Source organism: Xenopus tropicalis, chromosome 2, assembly GCF_000004195.4.
Source record: "Xenopus tropicalis strain Nigerian chromosome 2, UCB_Xtro_10.0, whole genome shotgun sequence".
Taxonomy (NCBI): Eukaryota; Metazoa; Chordata; class Amphibia; order Anura; family Pipidae; genus Xenopus; species Xenopus tropicalis.
Window position 1 is genome coordinate 9,892,295 of NC_030678.2, and position 22,820 is coordinate 9,915,114.

The following is a 22,820-nucleotide window of genomic DNA, read 5'->3' on the forward strand; positions in this document are numbered from 1 at the left end:
CAGCTGATGTGAGTAAATCCGGCTCCCTGTTCTCTGTTCCTGCAATTGGAGTTGGGAGCAATAAGCACAGTTTCCCAGCACTGAACAAGTCTGTCCCTTTATCCCCATGTCTGATTCCTGTGCCATATAATGACGGGAAAATGCCATCATTATCTCTATATGTAAGGTACCAGCAAGGGGCCTGACACAGTGCTGGGAATCAGCATTCTCATTGGTCACTTCCCTTGCATTTATAATAAGATTTTTAGCCAGTAGAATTCTCATTGGGGAATTTCCTTGCATCTATAATTTTTCGACAACTTCTATAGCAAAACTAGGGGGCGCAGTGGGACAGCATCATGTCTGGATTTGGAACACCATTTTTGCAGGAAAACTCTAATTTTGCTGACCACTGAAAAATGTAAAATCAGGGTTTGACTGTAAACGTGGGATTATGTTCTACCATTTTTCTAAAATTAGTTTTAAACCTTTTTTTTTAGAGTTTTCCCACATAAAACTATTTTGTTGGCATTCTAGGTTACGCGAATTCAGCTCCTGATCTTCTCGCTTTGAAACTGAAATGGAACCCAATGTGGTAGGTGAATTTATTTGAAACTTTTGGAAGTATGTATTTGGAGTCTAAAGCCCTAAAGCAGCTTTAAAGGGGATGTAAACCCTGCTGCACTGCTGAACCAAACATTACTCAGCTGGACTACAAACCCCAGAATAATGTAACATATAATGAAGGGTGAGGCATGCTGGAAGCTGTAGTCCAGCAACATCAGGGTTGTATTCTTAAAGCAATATTGCACAATAAAACTATTTCCCAGCTCTTGAGGGCCAGCGGCTGCATTAAAATGCAATAAATCCCCCAATGAGAATCCCAGCTGATGTGAGTAAATCCGGCTCCCTGTTCTCTGTTCCTGCAATTGGAGTTGGGAGCAATAAGCACAGTTTCCCAGCACTGAACAAGTCTGTCCCTTTATCCCCATGTCTGATTCCTGTGCCATATAATGACGGGAAAATACCATCATTATCTCTATATGTAAGGTACCAGCAAGGGGCCTGACACAGTGCTGGGAATCAGCATTCTCATTGGTCACTTCTCTTGCATTTATAATAAGGTTTTTGGTCAGTAGAATTCTCATTGGTGAATTTCCTTGCATCTATAATTACGTTTTTTGGCAACTTCTATAGCAAAACTAGGGGGGCAGTGGGACAGTGTTATGATAGGGTTTACATCCCCTTTAATATGGATTTTTGGAATTGCTTACTTTGCTAAATTCCTGCAGGTTTTGCATTATGTTGGGGAATGACCCCCGTGGGTAGATCACAATGAGAAGTATTTTATGATGGAACTAAATTCACTGTAGTTACTCGATACTCTGATAACAGATAATACAAGTGCAAGGCAGTTGGTTCCAATCCAAATCCCCTCAGCAACCAATGGGAATGAACATGTGATTGCTTTAGTAAATACAGAAGGTTGAAGCAAGTGTCTTATTGGTCATGATAAATGACCAATGATAAATCAACAATTTCTCCTCATTTTAATGACAGAATGTCCTACATTGCCCATATTTTTTTTGTCTTACTGTATGTTCAACAAAGTACGTCATCCCGCCTAGCAACAATGACTATGAGCTGCCTCCACCGCCTCCTTATGAACCGCCTCCCTATACAACAGTACCCAAGCCTTCGCCGCCTCCCTACACTGCACAAGTTCAAAGTGGCCAGTTTGTTGCACGGCCTCCCATAACCCCCTCGACCGGGACTCGTAGTAAGAGAATTTTAACAATTAATCTTCGTAAAACTCTTTGTATCAAATCATTCCCAAGGAGAGAACGTGTAGGGTAATGCCGTCAATAGTCAAAAGTTGGCCCAGGTCTAGTAACCCATAGCAACGAATCAGATGTAAGTATCAGTGGGAATGATTTTCCCAGGGGGCATCACAATGTATCTACAATATAGAAGACAACTAGTAGTGATTGTGATTGGTTATTCATTGCTAATTATGGGAATTGCCATCTGTATAATAATTTTCTTTCCTAGTCAGTGTCGGACTGGCCCACAAGGATACCAGGAAAACTCCCGGTGGGCCCAGGTGTCAGTGGGCCCTCCTGCTTCTAACTATTAAGCCTATTTCATGGCCATTCCCTATTTCTGTATGGGAACAAGGAAGCTTGATAGATGGAAAAATAGAGTATAGTGTGTAGAGAAAGGAGACTAGGAGAACAAAGAGTTTGAGGGAGAAAAGGAGGAATTAAAGTTTTAAGAGTGGGCCCATGGCTTCTCAGTCGGACACTGTTCCTAGTCCCTAGACAGGACCTACCAGAGTCAGACTGGGCGACTTGGAAAAAACCCAGCGGCCCCCAGCGGCCCAGACCAAATGCGTTAAACTCAATCACATAAGGGGGCTGAAATCTAAAACACAGGCTAAGTAATAATATACTTAGTAAGATACTAAGGGGTATATTTATCACAATGTGTAAAAAGTGGAGTAAGACATTACCGGTGATGTTGCTCATAGCAGCCAATAGATGCTTTGCTACTGCTGAAATCTGATTACCGATTGGTTGCCTTGGGCAACATTACTGGTAATGCTTCACTCCACTTTTTACAAAGCATGATAAATATACCCCTTAGTCTTAGTTACTATGTGAGGAAAATGGAAATTGATCAGGCTGGATGGTCAGACACAGTCACCAAGGGCCACATGAAACAGCCAGGTGGGCCGGATTTGGCCCCTGGGCATCGTGTTTGACATATATGCCCTAGGGGGTGCGGGGGATGTGGCCAGCGGGGGTACCTGCAGGGCCCCTGGGGCGGTAGCCCTGGTGGGCCCTGCACCCCCCAGTCCGATCCTGGGACCTACTATCTTTGAGTGCCAACATTAGATGAACAGATCTTGCCTGTCAGATGTCTACTGCACCTCCAGGCTACATCAGCATTTGTAGGCCAATATTTTGTAATTTGCTTTACTTGGCCTTTAATTGAAACCCAGAGCCCTGTTAATGGGGGAAGGCATAGGGAAGCTCAGGGTTGCAGCCCTTGCTCTATATTAACTCTTTCTTTCTCTTCTTTTTTAAGGAAGGAGGATATGCATCATTTCCTTCATAGTTATCTGCAAAGTGGCAGCTATTGTGGCTGGACTAATAATAGGGTTTGTGGGTAAGAGAAACAGAATATATATTATGTTTTTTGCCTGTGGATTCCAAGTTCCTGCCAAACAGCATTTGCAGGGTTTCTCTTCCAATGCAGCCACTCAGGGTTCCTTCCAAGCGTCTTGACATGAGATTTGCCTCATATCTTTGCAGGTTTATCCAAATTCGTGCTTTCTTCTATTTCAGCTAAACCCTGCATTTTAAACAAATGCTAATTTTTCAGTGTTTACTAAAAGGTCATAAAAAACACAGTTAAATAAAAGTACAGGTATGGGATCCCTTATCCGGAAACCCATAATCCAGAAAGTTCCGAATTACGGAAAGGCCATCTCCCATAGACTCCATTATAAGCAAATAATTCTTATTTTTAGAAATAATTTACTTTTTCTCTGTAATAATAAAACAGTACCTGTACTTGATCCCAACTAAGATATAATTACCCCTTATTGGGGGCAGAACAGCCCTATTGGGTTTATTTCATGGTTAAATGATTCCCTTTTCTCTGTAATAATAAAACAGTACCTGTACTTGATCCCAACTAAGATATAATTACCCCTTATTGGGGGCAGAACAGCCCTATTGGGTTTATTTCATGGTTAAATGATTCCCTTTTCTCTGTAATAATAAAACAGTACCTGTACTTGATCCCAACTAAGATATAATTACCCCTTATTGGGGCAGAACAGCCCTATTGGGTTTATTTAATGGTTAAATGATTCCCTTTTCTCTGTAATAATAAAACAGTACCTGTACTTGATCCCAACTAAGATATAATTACCCCTTATTGGGGGCAGAACAGCCCTATTGGGTTTATTTAATGGTTAAATGATTCCCTTTTCTCTGTAATAATAAAACAGTACCTGTACTTGATCCCAACTAAGATATAATTACCCCTTATTGGGGCAGAACAGCCCTATTGGGTTTATTTAATGATTAAATGATTCCCTTTTCTCTGTAATAATAAAACAGTACCTGTACTTGATCCCAACTAAGATATAATTACCCCTTATTGGGGGCAGAACAGCCCTATTGGATTTATTTCATGGTTAAATGATTCCCTTTTCTCTGTAATAATAAAACAGTACCTGTACTTGATCCCAACTAAGATATAATTACCCCTTATTGGGGGCAGAACAGCCCTATTGGGTTTATTTAATGGTTAAATGATTCCCTTTTCTCTGTAATAATAAAACAGTACCTGTACTTGATCCCAACTAAGATATAATTACTAGTGATGGGCGAAAAGTTTCGCCAGGCATGGATTCGCGGCGAATTTCCGCGTTTCGCCATTGGCGGATTGTTTTGCGAAACGGATGAAAAATTTCGCCACGGAAAAATTCGCCGCACATCCAAAAATTGTCGCCGGCGTCAAAAAAGAATAGTCGCGGGCGACAAAATAATAGCCGCGGGCGACGAAACAATAGCGTGCGACAAAATAATAGCCGCGGGCGACGAAACAAGAGCCGCGCGACGAAATGAGAGCCGCGCGACGAAACAAGAGCTGCGGGCGACGAAAAAAGAGCCGCGCGCGACGAAACAATAGCCGCGGGCGACGAAACAAGAGCCGCGCGACGAAACAAGAGCCGCGGGCGACGAAACAAGAGCCGCGCGCAACGAAATAATAGCCGCGCGACAAAACAATACCCGCGGGCGACGAAACAAGAGCCGCACGCGACGAAACAAGAGCCGCGCGCGACGAAACAAGAGCCGCGCGCGACGAAACAAGAGCCGCGCGCGACAAAATATTAGCCGCGCGACAAAACAATAGCCGCGGGAGACGAAACAATAGCCGCGCGACAAAATAATAGCCGCGGGCGACAATTTTTTTTGTTGCACGACATTTTCACCGTTTCGCGGATCTTTTCAAAGATTCGCGAATTTTTCGGCGAAGCGAAACGGAACAGATTCGCTCATCACTAATAATTACCCCTTATTGGGGCAGAACAGCCCTATTGGGTTTATTTCATGGTTAAATGATTCCCTTTTCTCTGTAATAATAAAACAGTATCTGTACTTGATCCCAACTAAGATATAATTACCCCTTATTGGGGCAGAACAGCCCTATTGGGTTTATTTAATGGTTAAATGATTCCCTTTTCTCTGTAATAATAAAACAGTACCTGTACTTGATCCCAACTAAGATATAATTACCCCTTATTGGGGGCAGAACAGCCCTATTGGGTTTATTTAATGGTTAAATGATTCCCTTTTCTCTGTAATAATAAAACAGTACCTGTACTTGATCCCAACTAAGATATAATTACCCCTTATTGGGGCAGAACAGCCCTATTGGGTTTATTTAATGGTTAAATGATTCACTTTTCTCTGTAATAATAAAACAGTACCTGTACTTGATCCCAACTAAGATATAATTACCCCTTATTGGGGCAGAACAGCCCTATTGGGTTTATTTAATGGTTAAATGATTCCCTTTTCTCTGTAATAATAAAACAGTACCAGTACTTGATCCCAACTAAGATATAATTACCCCTTATTGGGGCAGAACAGCCCTATTGGGTTTATTTCATGGTTAAATGATTCCCTTTTCTCTGTAATAATAAAACAGTACCTGTACTTGATCCCAACTAAGATATAATTACCCCTTATTGGGGCAGAACAGCCCTATTGGGTTTATTTAATGGTTAAATGATTCCCTTTTCTCTGTAATAATAAAACAGTACCTGTACTTGATCCCAACTAAGATATAATTACCCCTTATTGGGGCAGAACAGCCCTATTGGGTTTATTTCATGGTTAAATGATTCCCTTTTCTCTGTAATAATAAAACAGTACCAGTACTTGATCCCAACTAAGATATAATTACCCCTTATTGGGGCAGAACAGCCCTATTGGGTTTATTTCATGGTTAAATGATTCCCTTTTCTCTGTAATAATAAAACAGTACCTGTACTTGATCCCAACTAAGATATAATTACCCCTTATTGGGGGCAGAACAGCCCTATTGGGTTTATTCAATATATAAATAATTTTAAGCAGACTTAAGTTATGGAGATCTAAATTACGGAAATATCCCTTATCCGGAAAACCCCAGGTCCCAAGCATTCTGGATAAAAGGTCCCATACCTGTATATATTATAAGAAGTCACTTACCAAACTGGCAAGAACATACCTTTACATATTGCCCTCTTACATCTGTTACCTACATTAACCGCCATTTTGGGATTTCTGTGTGTCACTCACTGATCACCTGACAGGAAATAAGAATAAGAAGAGTGAGTAACTGTATGAAGTATTTTAAAGTCCTAATTAAAAAAAAATAAATGTTTATTAATAAATGGTATAAAGAGGTTTATTTTTTTACAGTCACTAAACGCCCAAGCACAACCCCAAGCACCCCGACCTGCCAGATGTACTGCAGCTACACATACACGTGTATCCATGCCTACCAGATATGTGATGGGGTACAGGACTGCCGTTATGGGGACGATGAAAGAAATTGCGGTAAGGAATTATTACATGTAAGGCTTAAAGGACAACTAAAGCCTAAAAAAGTTTATGGCTAGAAATGTTTAGCTATGTGCATTGGGCCCTTGTACCAGCCCAAAGTCACTAAAGCTCTATAGAAATAAAGATCCATGTCCCTGAAGATGCCCACAGTAGCTCTCCATATTTTGCTATGCCCAACTACTGCACATGCTCAGTTTGCTCTTGGCTGATGTCAGTGACCTGAGCTTAGGGATCGACTCACAATATTTTTCTTTCCCCTGCCTGCTTGGTCTGGTCACTATTAAACATGCATACTAGCCAACCAATCACAGTCCTGTCTGGCTGCCCCCTAAAAAACTAAAGTCCTGCTCTGGCACTTTGAGCTTGGGGCGAGACTTTAGCTGAATCCTTATTGTGTGACTTTTCTTTCCACCTTGTAATGATTCCAAATACTGAGCTGTGTAACAAATATAAGTTACAAAGGTTGGAAACAGAGGCAGAAGCTGCGACAAAAGTTTCAGTAACTTTATTATTACAAAACAGCCCATTTGGGAATAAATTCTCCCATTGTAAAGGTTTTTCTGTATGTAATACAGTGACTGTATATGCCCCTTACACTCCCCCCCATGGCTAAGGTACAGAACATTATTCCCTTTAGTACTGGGGTTTTTTATTATTTTTTTTTTTATGTACAACCACACAACAGACAAATAACTTCTCTCAAAGTGTTTAAGAAGCAGTTGCATGGGGGTTTGTGTGCATTACACACGGGGAGAGGCCAAACTGTGCCAGTAGGTGTATAGGCAGAACAACATGATATGTACAGGGGAACCTCTGCACAAACACTGATTTGCATATGCAAAGTGACTGACACTCAGTTCCGAGTTTGTGTCTCACTATTATAAACAGGCTGTGTATGGAACCCCCAGTCTGCTCAGCTGCCCTTTGCTTTGGTCAGTGTAATGTGAGTGTCAGAGAGAGTTGTTTGTAGAAGGATAGAATTCCGAATTTAGAAAAAGCCACAATTATCTTCTGAGCTGATATTTTGGGGGGTGGAGAGATGATAATATTTGGGAGTTTGTTGTAAACAAGTTACATCTAAATACTGAGCTAAAGCTTGTTTTTATTGATATCCTGTAATACAATGTGTATAATAGGGCAGCACTAGTTTATATGTACCTGTACCCATGATGCACCTGTGTCTCTGTGCCAATGGGATCATTTTTAGGTTCCACCTGGTTCTCTATGGAGGTTGAAGGAAAAAAATATATACACAAAAGCATTGACCAATGAGAATGCTCATTAGATTCCCAGCACTATATCAGCCATTTTGATCCTATCTTACATATAGAGATAATTATGTCATTTTCCCCTTCATTTCCCGTCATTATATGACACAGACATGGGGATAAAGGTACAGACTTGTTCAGTGCTGGGAAACTGTGCTTATTGCTCCCAACTCCAATTGCAGGAACAGAGAACAGGGAGCCGGATTTACTCACATCAGCTGGGATTCTCATTGGGGGATTAGTTTGCATATTTATACAGCCACTGGCTTTGTGCTGTTGTTTTGATCATTTACTACGTTCCCTAAGCTCCGCCTCCCAACAGCAGCCCAGAGCAAACTGAGCATGTGCAGGAGCCAGATCTAATAGAAGATGGTATAACAAAGTAACAAGATGGCAGCCCCCTGTGGACAACTTTGAAAGCATAAATCATTATTTTAATTAGGCTTCTCAACCTCTGGGCTTGTGCAGTAAGTTCATAATGATTATATCAATGGTCAGTATACAAAATTCAGCATTTCTAATGATTTTCAATTTTAGACTTTAGTTGTCCTTTAAAGGGAAACTAAGGCCCTATAGAAATAAAGATCCCTGCTTTCAAAAATGGCCACAGGAGTAGCCCTCCATCTTCTTTTCTTCAAAAATTCAATTTGTTTTATAAACAAAATGACACAAAGCCCATCCCCTGCTATAAATAATATTCTGGCACAAAATGTCATGTTAGTTCAGTGGTCCCCAAACTACGGCCCGTGGGCCGGATCCGGCCCCCCAGAGGAATTTACCCGGCCCCCGCTGCATCCTCCCACCTGGCAGTGGAGAGAGAGGACTCAGTGGGGAGCGGCACAGGGGGGCTGAGATGAAGGACGGACCGGGGGAACTGGTACAGGTAGGACTCAGCGCCGGGGGGGGGAGGAGTTGTGAACAGTCTGGTTTGATGGTGGCGGCGGGGGGTGGGATATGAAAGAGGATGTGGGCTAATTCACCAGCACCAGCTGCCGCCGGGGGGGGCTTGCTGATGATGGCGGTCCAGACCCCCAACAGTCTGAGGAGCCTTTGATCCGGCCCCTTGGATTAGAAGTTTGGGGACCCCTTTGTTTGGCAGGCATGAATTTGCTGTGAATTTCCGCATTTCGCCATTAGCGGACTTTTTCTCTAAACGGGCATCAATTTTCGCCTCGTATAAATGCGCCGCACAACAAAAAATTTCACCCGCATCAAAAAAATTGTCGCTCACATAAAAAAAAGTCGCGCACGTGACATTTATTTTTGCCACAAGTCATTTTTTCCTGGGAGTTCTTTTGACGCAGGCAACAATTTTTGACATGACAATATTTTTTGAAGTGCGTTTTTTCCGCCGTTTTGCGAATCTTTTGAAGAACTTTTCGAGACAGATTCAATCATCACTAATAAGTAGGGATGCACCGAATCCCGGATTAGGTTCGGGATTTGGGCCGAATCCAGCCTTTTTTCAAAGTATTCAGTTTCGGCTGAATGCTTGCTCTGCTCTGTGCGGGCCGGGCCAATACCTGTGGGACCATTGGGTTAACCCATGGGTTGGGCGGGTTTGGGCTGACCTCGGCACATCACTAGTGATGAGCGAATCTGTCCCGTTTGCGAAACGACAGCAAAATTCGCAAAACGGGTTTTATTTCGCCAGGCATGGATTCGCAGCGAATTTCCGCATTTCGCCATTGGCAAATAGTTTCGTGAAATTTCAGTGAAATTTTGCTGTGGAAAAATTTGTTGCGCAAAAAAAACGGTGCATGTCAAATTGGATGCGGGTGCTTCAAAAATGGGTGTGGGAAAAAAAAAACGCAGGCAACAAAAAAATCGTGTGACAAATGTGTTTCACAAATTTTTCGCTGTTTTCCGAATTTTATGGCGGAGCGAAACGGGACAGATTCGCTCATCACTACACATCACTTGGGTGGCGGACGGGTTTGGGCTGAGCTCTTCCACTCGCCCGCCCGTGACCTTACACTGCCGACAGCTCTCTTCCAGCTTTTCTATTTATAGGTGTGTTCGGAAGCCCCACCTCTTTTGTGATGTCATTACGGGGTGGGTGCGGGTCTATAAATAGAGCAAGGCAAAAATCTCGCCCCGCCCATCACTAGTAGACATATCAAACTCAAGCCTGTTGGTAGATCATATAAGGTTTGACATATATTTATATTTAACCTTGTTATGAGTAAAGGGGACACTGACTACAGGGTGGACCAAATATGGGGCTTACAGCCAGATGCTTATAGAGAGGGTCAAATGGTAAAGAGGCATAGTCCTGCCAACACTTTAATGAATAAAACTGCTTTAGTCAAGAAGTATTTTATATTAGTGAGTCAATAACTTATATAAATCTCAATTATTTACAGGAGCAACACTACCGGCTAATTGTGAAAAGAGATGCGGCTCATCCGTAAGTTGTGTCCGGTCTTCCCAATGGTGTGATGGGGTGTCCCAGTGCCCTAATGGAGAAGATGAGACCTCCTGTGGTGAGTAATGGTGGGCAAATCTTTTCCACTTCTGTTCTATGAGGATCAGCTGCCTGAATATACATTACATTTTTTTTTTGTTGGTAAAGAAATAATTTTCTAGAAGTGATTAATCAAATAATTAAAGAGAATTAAAAAGATTAACAACAGGATTTAGAAGGTCTTGTCTTATATTAACAAAGTTATTTTAGCTCCTCCTCCTGTTATCTATTTTTCTATGGTTTTCTTTTTAGTAGAATAGTTTTACATTTTCAGTTTTCAAATTCGACTAAACTTGTTTTCCCTGAATGTCTAATATTTACTAAGTCGCTGGGAGAAAAGTCGTAAAAAAAGCTCGACTTTTTTGAATTGACACTGCGACAATTCCAAAACAGTTGTGATTTTTGGACAAAACCCAGCAAAATCTCAAAGGGTTTGAGACAAAAGAAAGAAAAGGAAGGGACCTTTCCCTTTGACTTTTACATGAACTCGGCAAGTTTAATTGAATTCAGTTTTTTAGCTGTTTAGATGCATAGTAAATCTCCTCTCTAGTGATGGGCGAAATGTTTTGCCAGACATGGATTCGTGGCTTTTGTGAAACGGATGAAAAAAATTGCAGTGCGTCCTAAAGTTGTCGCCTGTGTCAATAGAATAGCTGCGGGCATCAACAGAATAATCGCTGGCGTCAGAAGAATAGCCGCGGGTGACAAAAGAATAGCTGTGTGACAAAAGAATAGCCGCAGGCGACTATAGAATAATCACTGGCATCAGAAGAATAGCCGCGGGCGAGAAAAGAATAGCCGCGCGAGAAAAGAATAGCCACGGAGGCAACAAAAGAATAGCCAGGGGGCGACAAAAGAATAACCGGGGGGAAACAAAAGAATAGCCGCAGGCGACAAAAGAATAGCCGCAGGCGACAAAAGAATAGCCGGGGGCAACAAAAGAATAGCTGTGCCACAAAAGGATAGACGCGGGCGACAAAAGAATAGCCGCAGGCAACAAAAGAATAGCCGTGCGACAAAAGAATAGCCATGTGACAAAAGAATAGCCGCGGGCAACAAAAAAATAGCCGCAGGCGACAAAAGAATAGCCGCAGGCGACAAAAGAATAGCCATGCCACAAAAGAATAGCCACGGGTAACAAAAGAATAGCTGCGGGTGACAAAAGAATAGCCGCAGGCAACAAAAGAATAGCCGTGCGACAAAAGAATTGCCATGCGACAAAAGAATAGCCGCGGGCAACAAAAAAATAGCCGCAGGCGACAAAAGAATAGCCGCAGGTGATAAAAGAATAGCTGCAGGCGACAAAAGAATAGCCATGCCACAAAAGAATAGCCACGGGTAACAAAAGAATAGCCGCGGGCGACAAAAGAATAGCCGCAGGCGACAAAAGAATAGCCGTGTGACAAAAGAATAGCCGCAGGGCAACAAAATAATAGCCGCAGGCAACAAAAGAATAGCCACGGGAAACAAAAGAATAGCTACGGGCGAGAAAAGAATAGCCACGCAGGCGACAAAAGAATAGCCGCAGGCGACAAAAGAATAGCCATGCCTCAAAAGAATAGCCACGGGTAACAAAAGAATAGCCGCGGGCGACAAAAGAATAGCCGTGCGACAAAAGAATAGCCGCAGGGCAACAAAATAATAGCCGCAGGGCAACAAAATAATAGCCGCAGGCAACAAAAGAATAGCCACGGGAAACAAAAGAATAGCTACGGGCGAGAAAAGAATAGCCACGGAGGCGACAAAAGAATAGCCAGGGGGCGACAAAAGAATAGCCGGGGGGAAACAAAAGAATAGCCGTGCCACAAAAGAATAGCCGCAGGCGACAAAAGAATAGCCGGGGGGCAACAAAAGAATAGCTGTGCCACAAAAGAATAGACGCGGGCGACAAAAGAATAGCCGCAGGCAACAAAAGAATAGCCGTGCGACAAAAGAATAGCCATGCGACAAAAGAATAGCCGCGGGCAACAAAAAAATAGCCGCAGGCGACAAAAGAATAGCCGTGCGACAAAAGAATAGCCGCAGGGCAACAAAATAATAGCCGCAGGCGACAAAAGAATAGCCGTGCCACAAAAGAATAGCCACGGGTAACAAAAGAATAGCGACTGGCGACAATTTTTTTATGACGCGCGACATTTTCGCCGTTTCGTGAATTTTTCGGTGAAGCGAAATGGGACAGAATCGCTCATCACTAATCCTCAATGAAGTTTCCTTATTAGTTCAAAGTTACAGGACATCCTGTAAAGAATCTACTTTCTCCCCCAGTGCGATTATATGGAGCAGACTCCCAACTGCAGGTCTATTCTACATTAAAGTCAGCATGGCTGCCTGTGTGCGCTGATAACTGGTCTGATGCCTATGGGAGGTTTGCCTGCCGGGACTTTGGCTACAGCGGGTAAATATATTAGTGATGTATATGATTAATATTCTGGTTTTTGTGTTATATATGCCACAGTTGATATTATCAGTAGTAGTTCACAGTAAGCAGGGAGGCACCATTTTGTGGACACTGTTAGTAAGAAAAGCTTTGTATCACCACAAAAACTTGTTATGTGAATAGAATGGGGGACCTGATGCCAATGCACTGGCTACACATTTAGATGGAGAGGAGGGAGGGGGAATGTCAGCAAGATAGCAGCTCCCAGTAGGTATCAGAATAGCACTCAATAGTAAGAAATCCAAGTCCGGCTTGGGACTCCTCCAGTTACATAGGAGTAGGGATAACAATAGGTTAGCTGAAAGCAGTTCTAATGAGTAGCGCTGGCTTAAAGCTCAGACTCAGGCACACTTTACTGCTGCGCTGCAAGTTGGAGTGATATCCCCCCCCTCACCCCCAGCAGCCGATCAGCAGAACAATGGGAAGGGAGCAAGATAGCAGCTCCCAGTAGGTATCAGAATAGCACTCAATAGTAAGAAATCCAAGTCCGGCTTGGGACTCCTCCAGTTACATGGGAGTAGGAGAAACAATAGGTTAGCTGAAAGCAGTTCTAATGTGTAGCGCTGGCTGAAAGCTCAGACTCAGGCACAAGGCACTGAGATGGCGCCTACACACCAATATTACAGCTACAAATACATTTGTTGGTTCAAGAATAAAATGTTAAATGGCAGAGGGAATTATTTGCTATGTAAACAGTGTAATATAGTCATAACTGTGTACAGACATTTTACTGCAATACAAAGTGTTTGTTATGGATTGTCATACATTATTATAGCTTTACACTGGGTCCCTATGGTAGGCTTTTAACAGCCAGGAGATAAGCAAGCACTCTTATACCTTAAACCTTATAATTTGCCTTCTATTAATCTACATTTTTGTGTTTGTTCTCCTATTTAGGAGCAGCTATAACAGATCTAATACTTTGCCATCCCCATACGCCCCTAACGGGTATTTCAAGTTAAACAATGGATTCGGGAGCAGCCAATTCTATACAAGTGTTCAGAACAGGTATGATTCTAAGCCGCTAAGCATCTTATAGCTTGGTTTATATGTGCAAATACAGATATAGGACCTGTTATCCAGAATGCTCGGGACCAAGGGTATTCCGGATAAGGGGTCTTTCTGTTATTTGTATCTCCATACCTTAAGTCTACTAAAGAATCAATAAAACATTAAATAAACCCAATAGGGCTGTTCTGCCCCCAATAAGGGGTAATTATATCTTAGTTGGGATCAAGTACAGGTACTGTTTTATTATTACAGAGAAAAGGGAATTATTTAACCATGAAATAAACCCAATAGGGCTGTTCTGCCCCAATAAGGGGTAATTATATCTTAGTTGGGATCAAGTACAGGTACTGTTTTATTATTACAGAGAAAAGGGAATCATTTAACCATTAAATAAACCCAATAGGGCTGTTCTGCCCCCAATAAGGGGTAATTATATCTTAGTTGGGATCAAGTACAGGTACTGTTTTATTATTACAGAGAAAAGGGAATCATTTAACCATTAAATAAACCCAATAGGGCTGTTCTGCCCCCAATAAGGGGTAATTATATCTTAGTTGGGATCAAGTACAGGTACTGTTTTATTATTACAGAGAAAAGGGAATCATTTAACCATGAAATAAACCCAATAGGGCTGTTCTGCCCCCAATAAGGGGTAATTATATCTTAGTTGGGATCAAGTACAGGTACTGTTTTATTATTACAGAGCCTTTCCTAATTTTGGAACTTTCTGGATAATGGGTTTCGGGATAAGGGGTCTGATACCTGTACTTATATTTAATTTAAAAATCTGTATTTTTTCACAGTTCTTCTTGTTTTTCGGGAAATGTGGTCTCATTACGCTGCATAAGTAAGTGTTACAATATGGCCGTCAGCATCGTAAGCTGAATTCTTTATAATCAGTTTTATATAGTTATGAAATCCATTTATGTAGTTGATGCCCAATGGGATCACAAATGAGGATAAAATGTTGGTGTAAGCTTATATCTATAGTCTAATGCAGGGGCTTGTAACTGTGGGGACCAGGACTCAAAAATATATCTTGGGGAGAGGGGTCACCATGATCCCTTTGAACATAATGAGATTTCATCCTAATAGACACTAAGGGGCAGATTTACTAATCCACGAATCCGAATCCCGAAAGGGAAAAAATCGTATTGTAAACGAAAATTTTGTGACTTTTTCGTCGCCGTCGCGATTTTTCATATTTGTCGCGACTTTTTCGTCGCCGTCGTGACTTTATCGTATTTTGTGCGAATTTTTCGCCGCTGTCGTAATTTTTTTCGTATTGAGCGATTGTAAACAGCAGAAAAACCAATCCGATTTTTTCGCGACGGCGGCGAAAAAGTTGCGGAAAATATACGAAAAAGTCGTGACGCCAACGGAAAAATCGCGGGACTTACTAAAAAGTTGCGACGGCGACGAAAAAGTCGCAAAAATACAGATCCTTACGAAAAAAATGCTTTCGGACGCTTTCGGACATTCGTGGATTAGTAAATGTGCCCCTAGAAGTACAGAATTTATCAAACCAAATTCAATCTGGGTCACAAAACTGCTGGACCCTGATCAAAATAAAGTTATTTTTTAATCAAATATTCTATACAAAATTAGCACAACATTTACTATATACTACAACATGAAAATGGGGTCAATCTATTTTCATTCCAGTTTTCTTCCATGTAACTGTTCCATAGAAACATTTTGGCTAAAAAAGACAGCGTTATGGTTGGGTTTACCATCCCATTAACACAACAATATAGGTTGAACTGTGGGTGTGGTTGGGTGGAGCTGGGTTTGAAAGGATCTATGTGTAGCCTTTTTCATTGAGTGTAAGGGTTCATGTTTTCAAGTCCTTCTGATGAATTTTTGTAGCTAATAAGTTAACTTTCATTCTTCTATGGTTCTAATTACCCACAGGTTGCGGTGTATCCTATAACAGCGTAGCCAGCCGAATAGTAGGGGGGACTTATGCTGCCTACGGAAACTGGCTATGGCAAGTTGGTCTACGGTACAATACAGGAATTTTATGCGGCGGGTCCATCATTTCCCCCAAGTGGATAGTGACGGCAGCTCATTGTGTATATGGGTAAGTTGGTGCAGCTCAGTCATTATAGTAACTTTATAGCACCATGAGATGTCAAGAAAAAGAAAAATATACAAAATTCCCACTTGAGTCATCTTCATTCTGATACAGGTATAGGACCCGTTATCCAGAATGCTTGGGACCAAGGGTATTCCGGATAAGGGGTCTTTCCATAATTTGGATCTCCATACCTTAAGTCTGCTAAAAAATCAATAAAACATTAATTTACCCCAATAGGATTGTTTTGCATCCAATAAGGATTAATTATATCTTAGATGGGATCAATTACAGGTACTGTTTTATTATTACAGAGAAAAGGGAATCATTTAACCATTAAATAAACCCAATAGGGCTGTTCTGCCCCCAATAAGGGGTAATTATATCTTAGTTGGGATCAAGTACAGGTACTGTTTTATTATTACAGAGAAAAGGGAATCATTTAACCATGAAATAAACCCAATAGGGCTGTTCTGCCCCAATAAGGGGTAATTATATCTTAGTTGGGATCAAGTACAGGTACTGTTTTATTATTACAGAGAAAAGGGAATCATTTAACCATTAAATAAACCCAATAGGGCTGTTCTGCCCCCAATAAGGGGTAATTATATCTTAGTTGGGATCAAGTACAGGTACTGTTTTATTATTACAGAGAAAAGGGAATCATTTAACCATTAAATAAACCCAATAGGGCTGTTCTGCCCCAATAAGGGGTAATTATATCTTAGTTGGGATCAAGTACAGGTACTGTTTTATTATTACAGAGAAAAGGGAATCATTTAACCATTAAATAAACCCAATAGGTCTGTTCTGCCCCCAATAAGGGGTAATTATATCTTAGTTGGGATCAAGTACAGGTACTGTTTTATTATTACAGAGAAAAGGGAATCATTTAACCATTAAATAAACCCAATAGGGCTGTTCTGCCCCAATAAGGGGTAATTATATCTTAGTTGGGTTCAAGTACAGATACAGTTTTATTACTACAGAGAAAAAGGAAATCAGTTTTAAAATTCTGAATTATTTGATTAAAATGGATGGGTGATGGGCTTTCCGTAATTTGGAGCTTTCTGGATAACGGGTTTCCGGATAAGGGGTCCGATACCTGTAAATGAAAATACCATGAAAGTACCTACTGCCCAAAAGTAACATTGTTTTGGTACAGAAGAATAGGAGAGCTCAGGTTAAGGTAGGTCAACAATGCAATTTACGATACAACAGGGGGGAAAGTCATTCTCTTTTAGGCATTATGGAGTGTCAGCTCACAGGCACACTAGAGAAAACTGCTGAGGTAGGACAAGCTATTTGTGTATTGTCTTCTAGGAGCATAAGATTGTTAGTAGGGGTGATTTCAGTTACACAGACATTGGGGCTCATATATAACCAATGGGCAAATTTGCTCCTGGGCAGTAACCAATAGCAACCAATCACTGATTAGCCTTTTTAAAGGAGAAGGAAAGGCTAATAAAGAGTTAATCTCAAGCTGCAGGCATACCTTCAGTTCTCTCAATAGTGCCATTAAGTCTCCCCATATTTCACCTGTTCAGATGATCAGAAGCAAAACAGGAAGAAAAAATGCTGAGCTGTGTAAAGAAAGTTCCCATAATGCCTCACTCCTGCACCGAGACCCAGACCAAGTGAACATGCTCAGTTAATTAGACTATGAGTCAGCTTCCTGCTGATTGGCTCAGATCCACATTCCTAAGGGGGGGGGGGGGAGTGAGTTCTTAGCATTCTTGAGCAGAAGAGAGGAGAGAGCTGCATGCCTCTGGCACAGGAATTACAGACGCAACAAATCTTTTGACAGCAGCGTTTCTGTGAGTGCTTATGGCTGTATTTACACAGACCTTTCTGATAAAGCTTACTGAGTTTTTACCTTTCCTTCCCCTTTAAGCCTGCTGCAGGTTGAGCAATGGAAGCAAACATCTAATTGGTTGCCCTACCTTACTGCCCACTGTTTATAAATGACCCCCATTTACTGGAGTAATAGGGTAGTCAAGCCAGAAAAAAGCACACAAGATATTGAATATACTAAATGACAACTTCTTGTCTCTGGTAGTTCAGAAACCTACTAGGAAATTATACGTAATTTTTATTTTTTTATTTTTGGTATTATGAGATAAATGTATAAAGGGGGTGACTTTAGCGACTCTGTGGCATATTAAATCTGACCAAGTGTCTTACAGGAGAAGGAAAGGTAAAAACTCAGTAAGCTTTATCAGGTCTATGTAAATACAGCTATAAGCACTCACAGAGTCCTCTATCAAAAGAAACATAAGATTTCTTCTTTTTTTGTACACATGTTCTTCTGTGTCAGACTTCCTTCTCTCAAAAAAATCCTCCAGGCCATGGGCACGAGTCTGCTCTGTTTGCTCCTCTTTCCTGCTCCCCCTCCCTTCTCCTGCTCCCTCTCCCATCAGAATTCCCCCCTCCTGTAGCTACTGCATATTGATACTAATGCCCAACATTTCTGTAGTCAACAAAAAAATGGGAACGGCTTAGAATATTTTCCTTATTTTACTTTTTATATGAAAATGTGTAATTATATTGGTTTTATTATATATATATAAACATCTACAGACTGAGCAACACACAATCTCCTGTTTTCCTGGTAGGACTGATGGCTTCCTGCTGAGTGCTTCTGGCTGGAGGGTTTTTGCTGGGACACTGACCTTGCCAAGTTATTATGACAGTAGCGGCTATTTAGTAGAACGTATAATTCCACACCCTGGTTATAAGACTTCCAGTAATGATAATGATATCGCCCTAATGGAACTGAGCAACGGGATAACATTCGGCTGTAAGTATTCTTCAGGCTGAAGCGCTTGGGGTGGAGAATCTGTAGCCAATGAGAGAATTCATTGTTTTTGATTTTTTTCAGCGATTTGAGTTTTTTTGCGATAAATAGCGATGAGCAAATCTGTCCCATTTCGCTTCCCCATAAAATTTGCGGAACGGCGAAAAATTTGCAAAACGCAAATTTCACTGAAGCTTCGCAAAACAATTCGCCAATGCCATAGGCAAAGTCAAGCCATACTTGAGTTTGTAAATACACAAATTGAAGGTAGCGATGAGCGAATCTGCCCTGTTCCGCCGAAAAAATGCGTGACACGACAGGAAAATTAGCTAAATGTTTGTCACATGACTTTTTTGTTGGCTTTTTTGACGTGACTGTACCTATATTGGCATGACCGCGCCCATTTCGTCACGACCACACCCAATTTGACACGACCGCACCTATTTTTACGCAAACACGACTTTTGATGCACTGCAGATTTTTTTACGGTGAATTTTTGCTGGCGAAAACAGCAAGAAAATTTGTGAAACGGTGAAAAATTAGCAAAACGCACTTGTCGCGCAATTTTTTTGTCGCGCGTGCCCATTTTTGACGCGACTGTGCCTATTTTGCCACGACCACATCCAGTTTGACGCAACCGTGCCTATTTTGCCGTGACTAAGTCAAATACAATTCGCCAATGACGAAATGCGGAAATTTGCTGCAAATCCATGGCTGGTGGAAAAAATTCGCTCATCGCCAGCGGTAAAACTCCCAGTATTTGGTTCAAACGTGCAAAAAGCCCTGATTACTCAAATGTAAAACTTTGGCATCCAAAAGCTTGTGAGTTTATGTAGGAGTCAGTGGGAGTTGTCGTGGGCAAAGTCAAGCCATACTTCTAACTCAAGATTTTTCGAAGTTTTTTCGAGTTTGTAAACCTCACAAATTGAAGGTAGCGATGAGCGAATCTGCCCTTTTTCGCCGAAAAATGTGTGAAACGACAGGAAAATTTGATAAATGACAAAAAATTCCCGACGTGTTTGTCACATGACTTTTTTGTTGCTGGCTTTTGACACGACCGCACCTATTTTTACACCACCATGACTTTTTTTGATGCACTACAGATTTTTTCACGGTGAATTTTTGCTGGCAAAACGGCAAAAAAATTGCGAAACACATTTGTCGCGTGCGCCCATTTTTGATGCGACTGTGCCTATTTTGCCACAACCAGGGCAAATCGAAGGCAAAGTCAAGCCATACTTCTAATTCAAGTTTTCTCGAGTTTTTTCACATTACTTTTTTGACGTGACCGCGCCCATTTTGTCACGACCACACCCAATTTGACACGACCGCACCTATTTTTACGCGACCACGAAGTTTCGTGAAAAATTTCGCCAATCCCTAATCAAAGGCATTCAAGTTTTTTTATTCGAATGAGTTTTCCATATTAACAAACAAGCCGGCACTTGCAAGTTTATTCAAATTAGAAAAAAAAACTCGAAAACAATTTACAAACTCAAAAAGTAATAAATAAGCCCATAAATGTTAACAGATTTTTTTTTAACAAATTTAAAGTGGGAATGACGTTCCTTATCCATTATATTGTCTGCATAACCCATTATCTGGCAGTGATAGGGTTAAAGCAACTGGAATGGCTGAATAATTCAATAACAAATTACCACCCAACTGAGCAAATTCTTCATTTCAGTATTTATATATATATGTAACGCTCTTGGTACCTGTAATTGTTACAGTGTAACTGACTTATAGAACGTACTTTTTCAGATAACACCCAGCCGGTGTGCTTACCCAATGCCGGAATGTTCTGGAGTTCTGGCACGCCATGTTGGATATCTGGTTGGGGTACGACCTCTCAAGGAGGTAAGAGAAAGTTCAGGCCAGGAGTCTGGGAATGGCCCTTCTCAGTTAACATGTTAATATTTCTAAAACTCAAAATGATTATGAACGATACAAACAGGGCGTAACTATAGAGAAAGCAGACTCATCTGGACCTGGTTCAGTCGCCTGATAGGTCTTAGTTCTCTATGTTGGTGCACTATGACTTTTTATAATTATTGATACCAGTTACTAAGCACTGGATTTGTCTTACTATCTTGATCATTGTATGTTCAGCCTAAACTTCCCAACTTTTTGACCTAGAAAGCTTTGCAGGCCTGAGAGACTTTTCAGACCTGGGAAAAATTCTTGACTGGTCAAATAGACGGTGCCCCTGGACATGCCTTGCCCTTACCGACTGCCATAGTGAAGAGAGTAATGACAGGGCCCCATAGTAGGCTGCTCCTCCTGCCACTCTGAATGATGTTCAAGTTATAGGGTGGAAGAGGGGGCACTACCTACATAAACTATATATACAACCAACCCCCTACCCAACATCCCCCGGCAGGGCATTCCCCAACCTCCTCACTGCCCTCACCGTGAGGAACCCCCTACCCAACATCCCCCGGCACGGCATTCCCCAACCTCACTGCCCTCCCCGTGAGGAATCCCCTGGCCAACATCCCTCGGCAGGGCATTCCCCAACCCCCTCACTGCCCTCACCGTGAGGAACCACTACCCAACATCCCCCAGCAGGGCATTCTTCAACCCCTCACTGCCCTCACCGTGAGGAACCCACTACCCAACATCCCCCGGCAGGGCATTCCCCAACCCCTTCACTGCCCTCACCGTGAGGAACCCCCTACCCAACATCCCCCGGCAGGGCATTCCCCAACCCCCTCACTGCCCTCACCGTGAGGGACCCCCTACCCAACAACCCCTGGCAAGGCATTCCCCCACCTCACTGCCCTCACCGTGAGGAACCCCCTACCCAACATCCCCCGGCAGGGCATTCCCCAACCCCCTCACTGCCCTCACCGTGAGGAACCCCCTACCCAACATCCCCCGGCAGGGCATTCCCCAACCCCCTCACTGCCCTCACCGTGAGGAACCCCCTACCCAACATCCCCCGGCAGGGCATTCCCCAACCCCCTCACTGCCCTCACCGTGAGGAACCCCCTATCCAACATCCCCCGGCAGGGCATTCCCCAACCTCACTGCCCTCACCGTGAGGAACCCCCTACCCAACATCCCCCGGAAGGGCATTCCCCAACCCCCTCACTGCCCTCACCGTGAGGAACCCCCTACCCAACATCCCCCGGCAGGGCATTCCCCAATCTCCTCACTGCCCTAACCGTGAGGAACCCCCTACCCAACATCCTCCGGCAGGGCATTCCTCAACCCCCTCACTGCCCTCACCGTGAGGAACCCCCTACCCAACATCCCCCGGCAGGGCATTCCCCAATCTCCTCACTGCCCTCACCGTGAGGAACCCCCTACCCAACATCCCCCGGCAGGGCATTCCCCAATCTCCTCACTGCCCTCACCGTGAGGAACCCCCTACCCAACATCCCCCGGCCAGGGGATTCCAACCTCACTGCCCTCCCCCCTACCCAACATCCCCCGGCAGGGCATTCCCCAACCCCTTCAGTGCCCTCACCGTGAGGAACCCCCTACCCAACATCCCCCGGAAGGGCATTCCCCAACCCCCTCACTGCCCTCATCGTGAGGAACCCCCTACCCAACATCCCCCGGCAGGGCATTCCCCAATCTCCTCACTGCCCTCACCGTGAGGAACCCCCTACCCAACATCCCCCGGCAGGGCATTCCCCAACCTCCTCACTGCCCTCACCGTGAGGAACCCCCTACCCAACATCCCCCGGCCAGGGGATTCCAACCTCACTGCCCTCCCCCCTACCCAACATCCCCCGGCAGGGCATTCCCCAACCCCCTCACTGCCCTCACCGTGAGGAACCCCCTACCCAACATCCCCCGGAAGGGCATTCCCCAACCCCCTCACTGCCCTCATTGTGAGGAACCCCCTACCCAACATCCCCCGGCAGGGCATTCCCCAACCCCCTCATTGCCCTCACCGTGAGGAACCCCCTACCCAACATCCCTGGCAGGGCATTCCCCAACCCCCTCACTGCCCTCACCGTGAGGAACCCCCTACCCAACATCCCTGGCAGGGCATTCCCCAACCCCCTCACTGCCCTCACCGTGAGGAACCCCCTACCCAACATCTCCTGGCAGGGCATTCCCCAAACTCACTGCCCTCACCGTGAGGAACCCCCTACCCAACATCTCCTGGCAGGGCATTCCCCAACCTCACTGCCC

At 43.2% G+C, this 22,820-nt stretch overlaps 1 protein-coding gene across 3 annotated transcripts in view; it reads left to right on the top strand.

The window, feature by feature from the left end:
* The window catches only part of tmprss2.2 (transmembrane serine protease 2 gene 2), a 76,348-nt gene that overhangs the window by 12,657 nt on the left and 40,871 nt on the right, over positions 1 to 22,820 (top strand). For all 3 annotated transcript variants that reach the window (XM_031896533.1, XM_004912205.4, XM_002941284.5), the window contains 11 exons: positions 517 to 574; positions 1,591 to 1,759; positions 3,070 to 3,150; positions 6,468 to 6,605; positions 10,246 to 10,365; positions 12,612 to 12,741; positions 13,681 to 13,791; positions 14,598 to 14,641; positions 15,709 to 15,877; positions 18,487 to 18,671; positions 20,433 to 20,528. In XM_031896533.1, coding sequence (XP_031752393.1) covers positions 560 to 574; positions 1,591 to 1,759; positions 3,070 to 3,150; positions 6,468 to 6,605; positions 10,246 to 10,365; positions 12,612 to 12,741; positions 13,681 to 13,791; positions 14,598 to 14,641; positions 15,709 to 15,877; positions 18,487 to 18,671; positions 20,433 to 20,528 — 1,258 coding nt within the window. In that variant the 5' untranslated portion in view covers positions 517 to 559. The remainder of the gene's footprint in view (positions 1 to 516; positions 575 to 1,590; positions 1,760 to 3,069; positions 3,151 to 6,467; positions 6,606 to 10,245; positions 10,366 to 12,611; positions 12,742 to 13,680; positions 13,792 to 14,597; positions 14,642 to 15,708; positions 15,878 to 18,486; positions 18,672 to 20,432; positions 20,529 to 22,820) is intronic.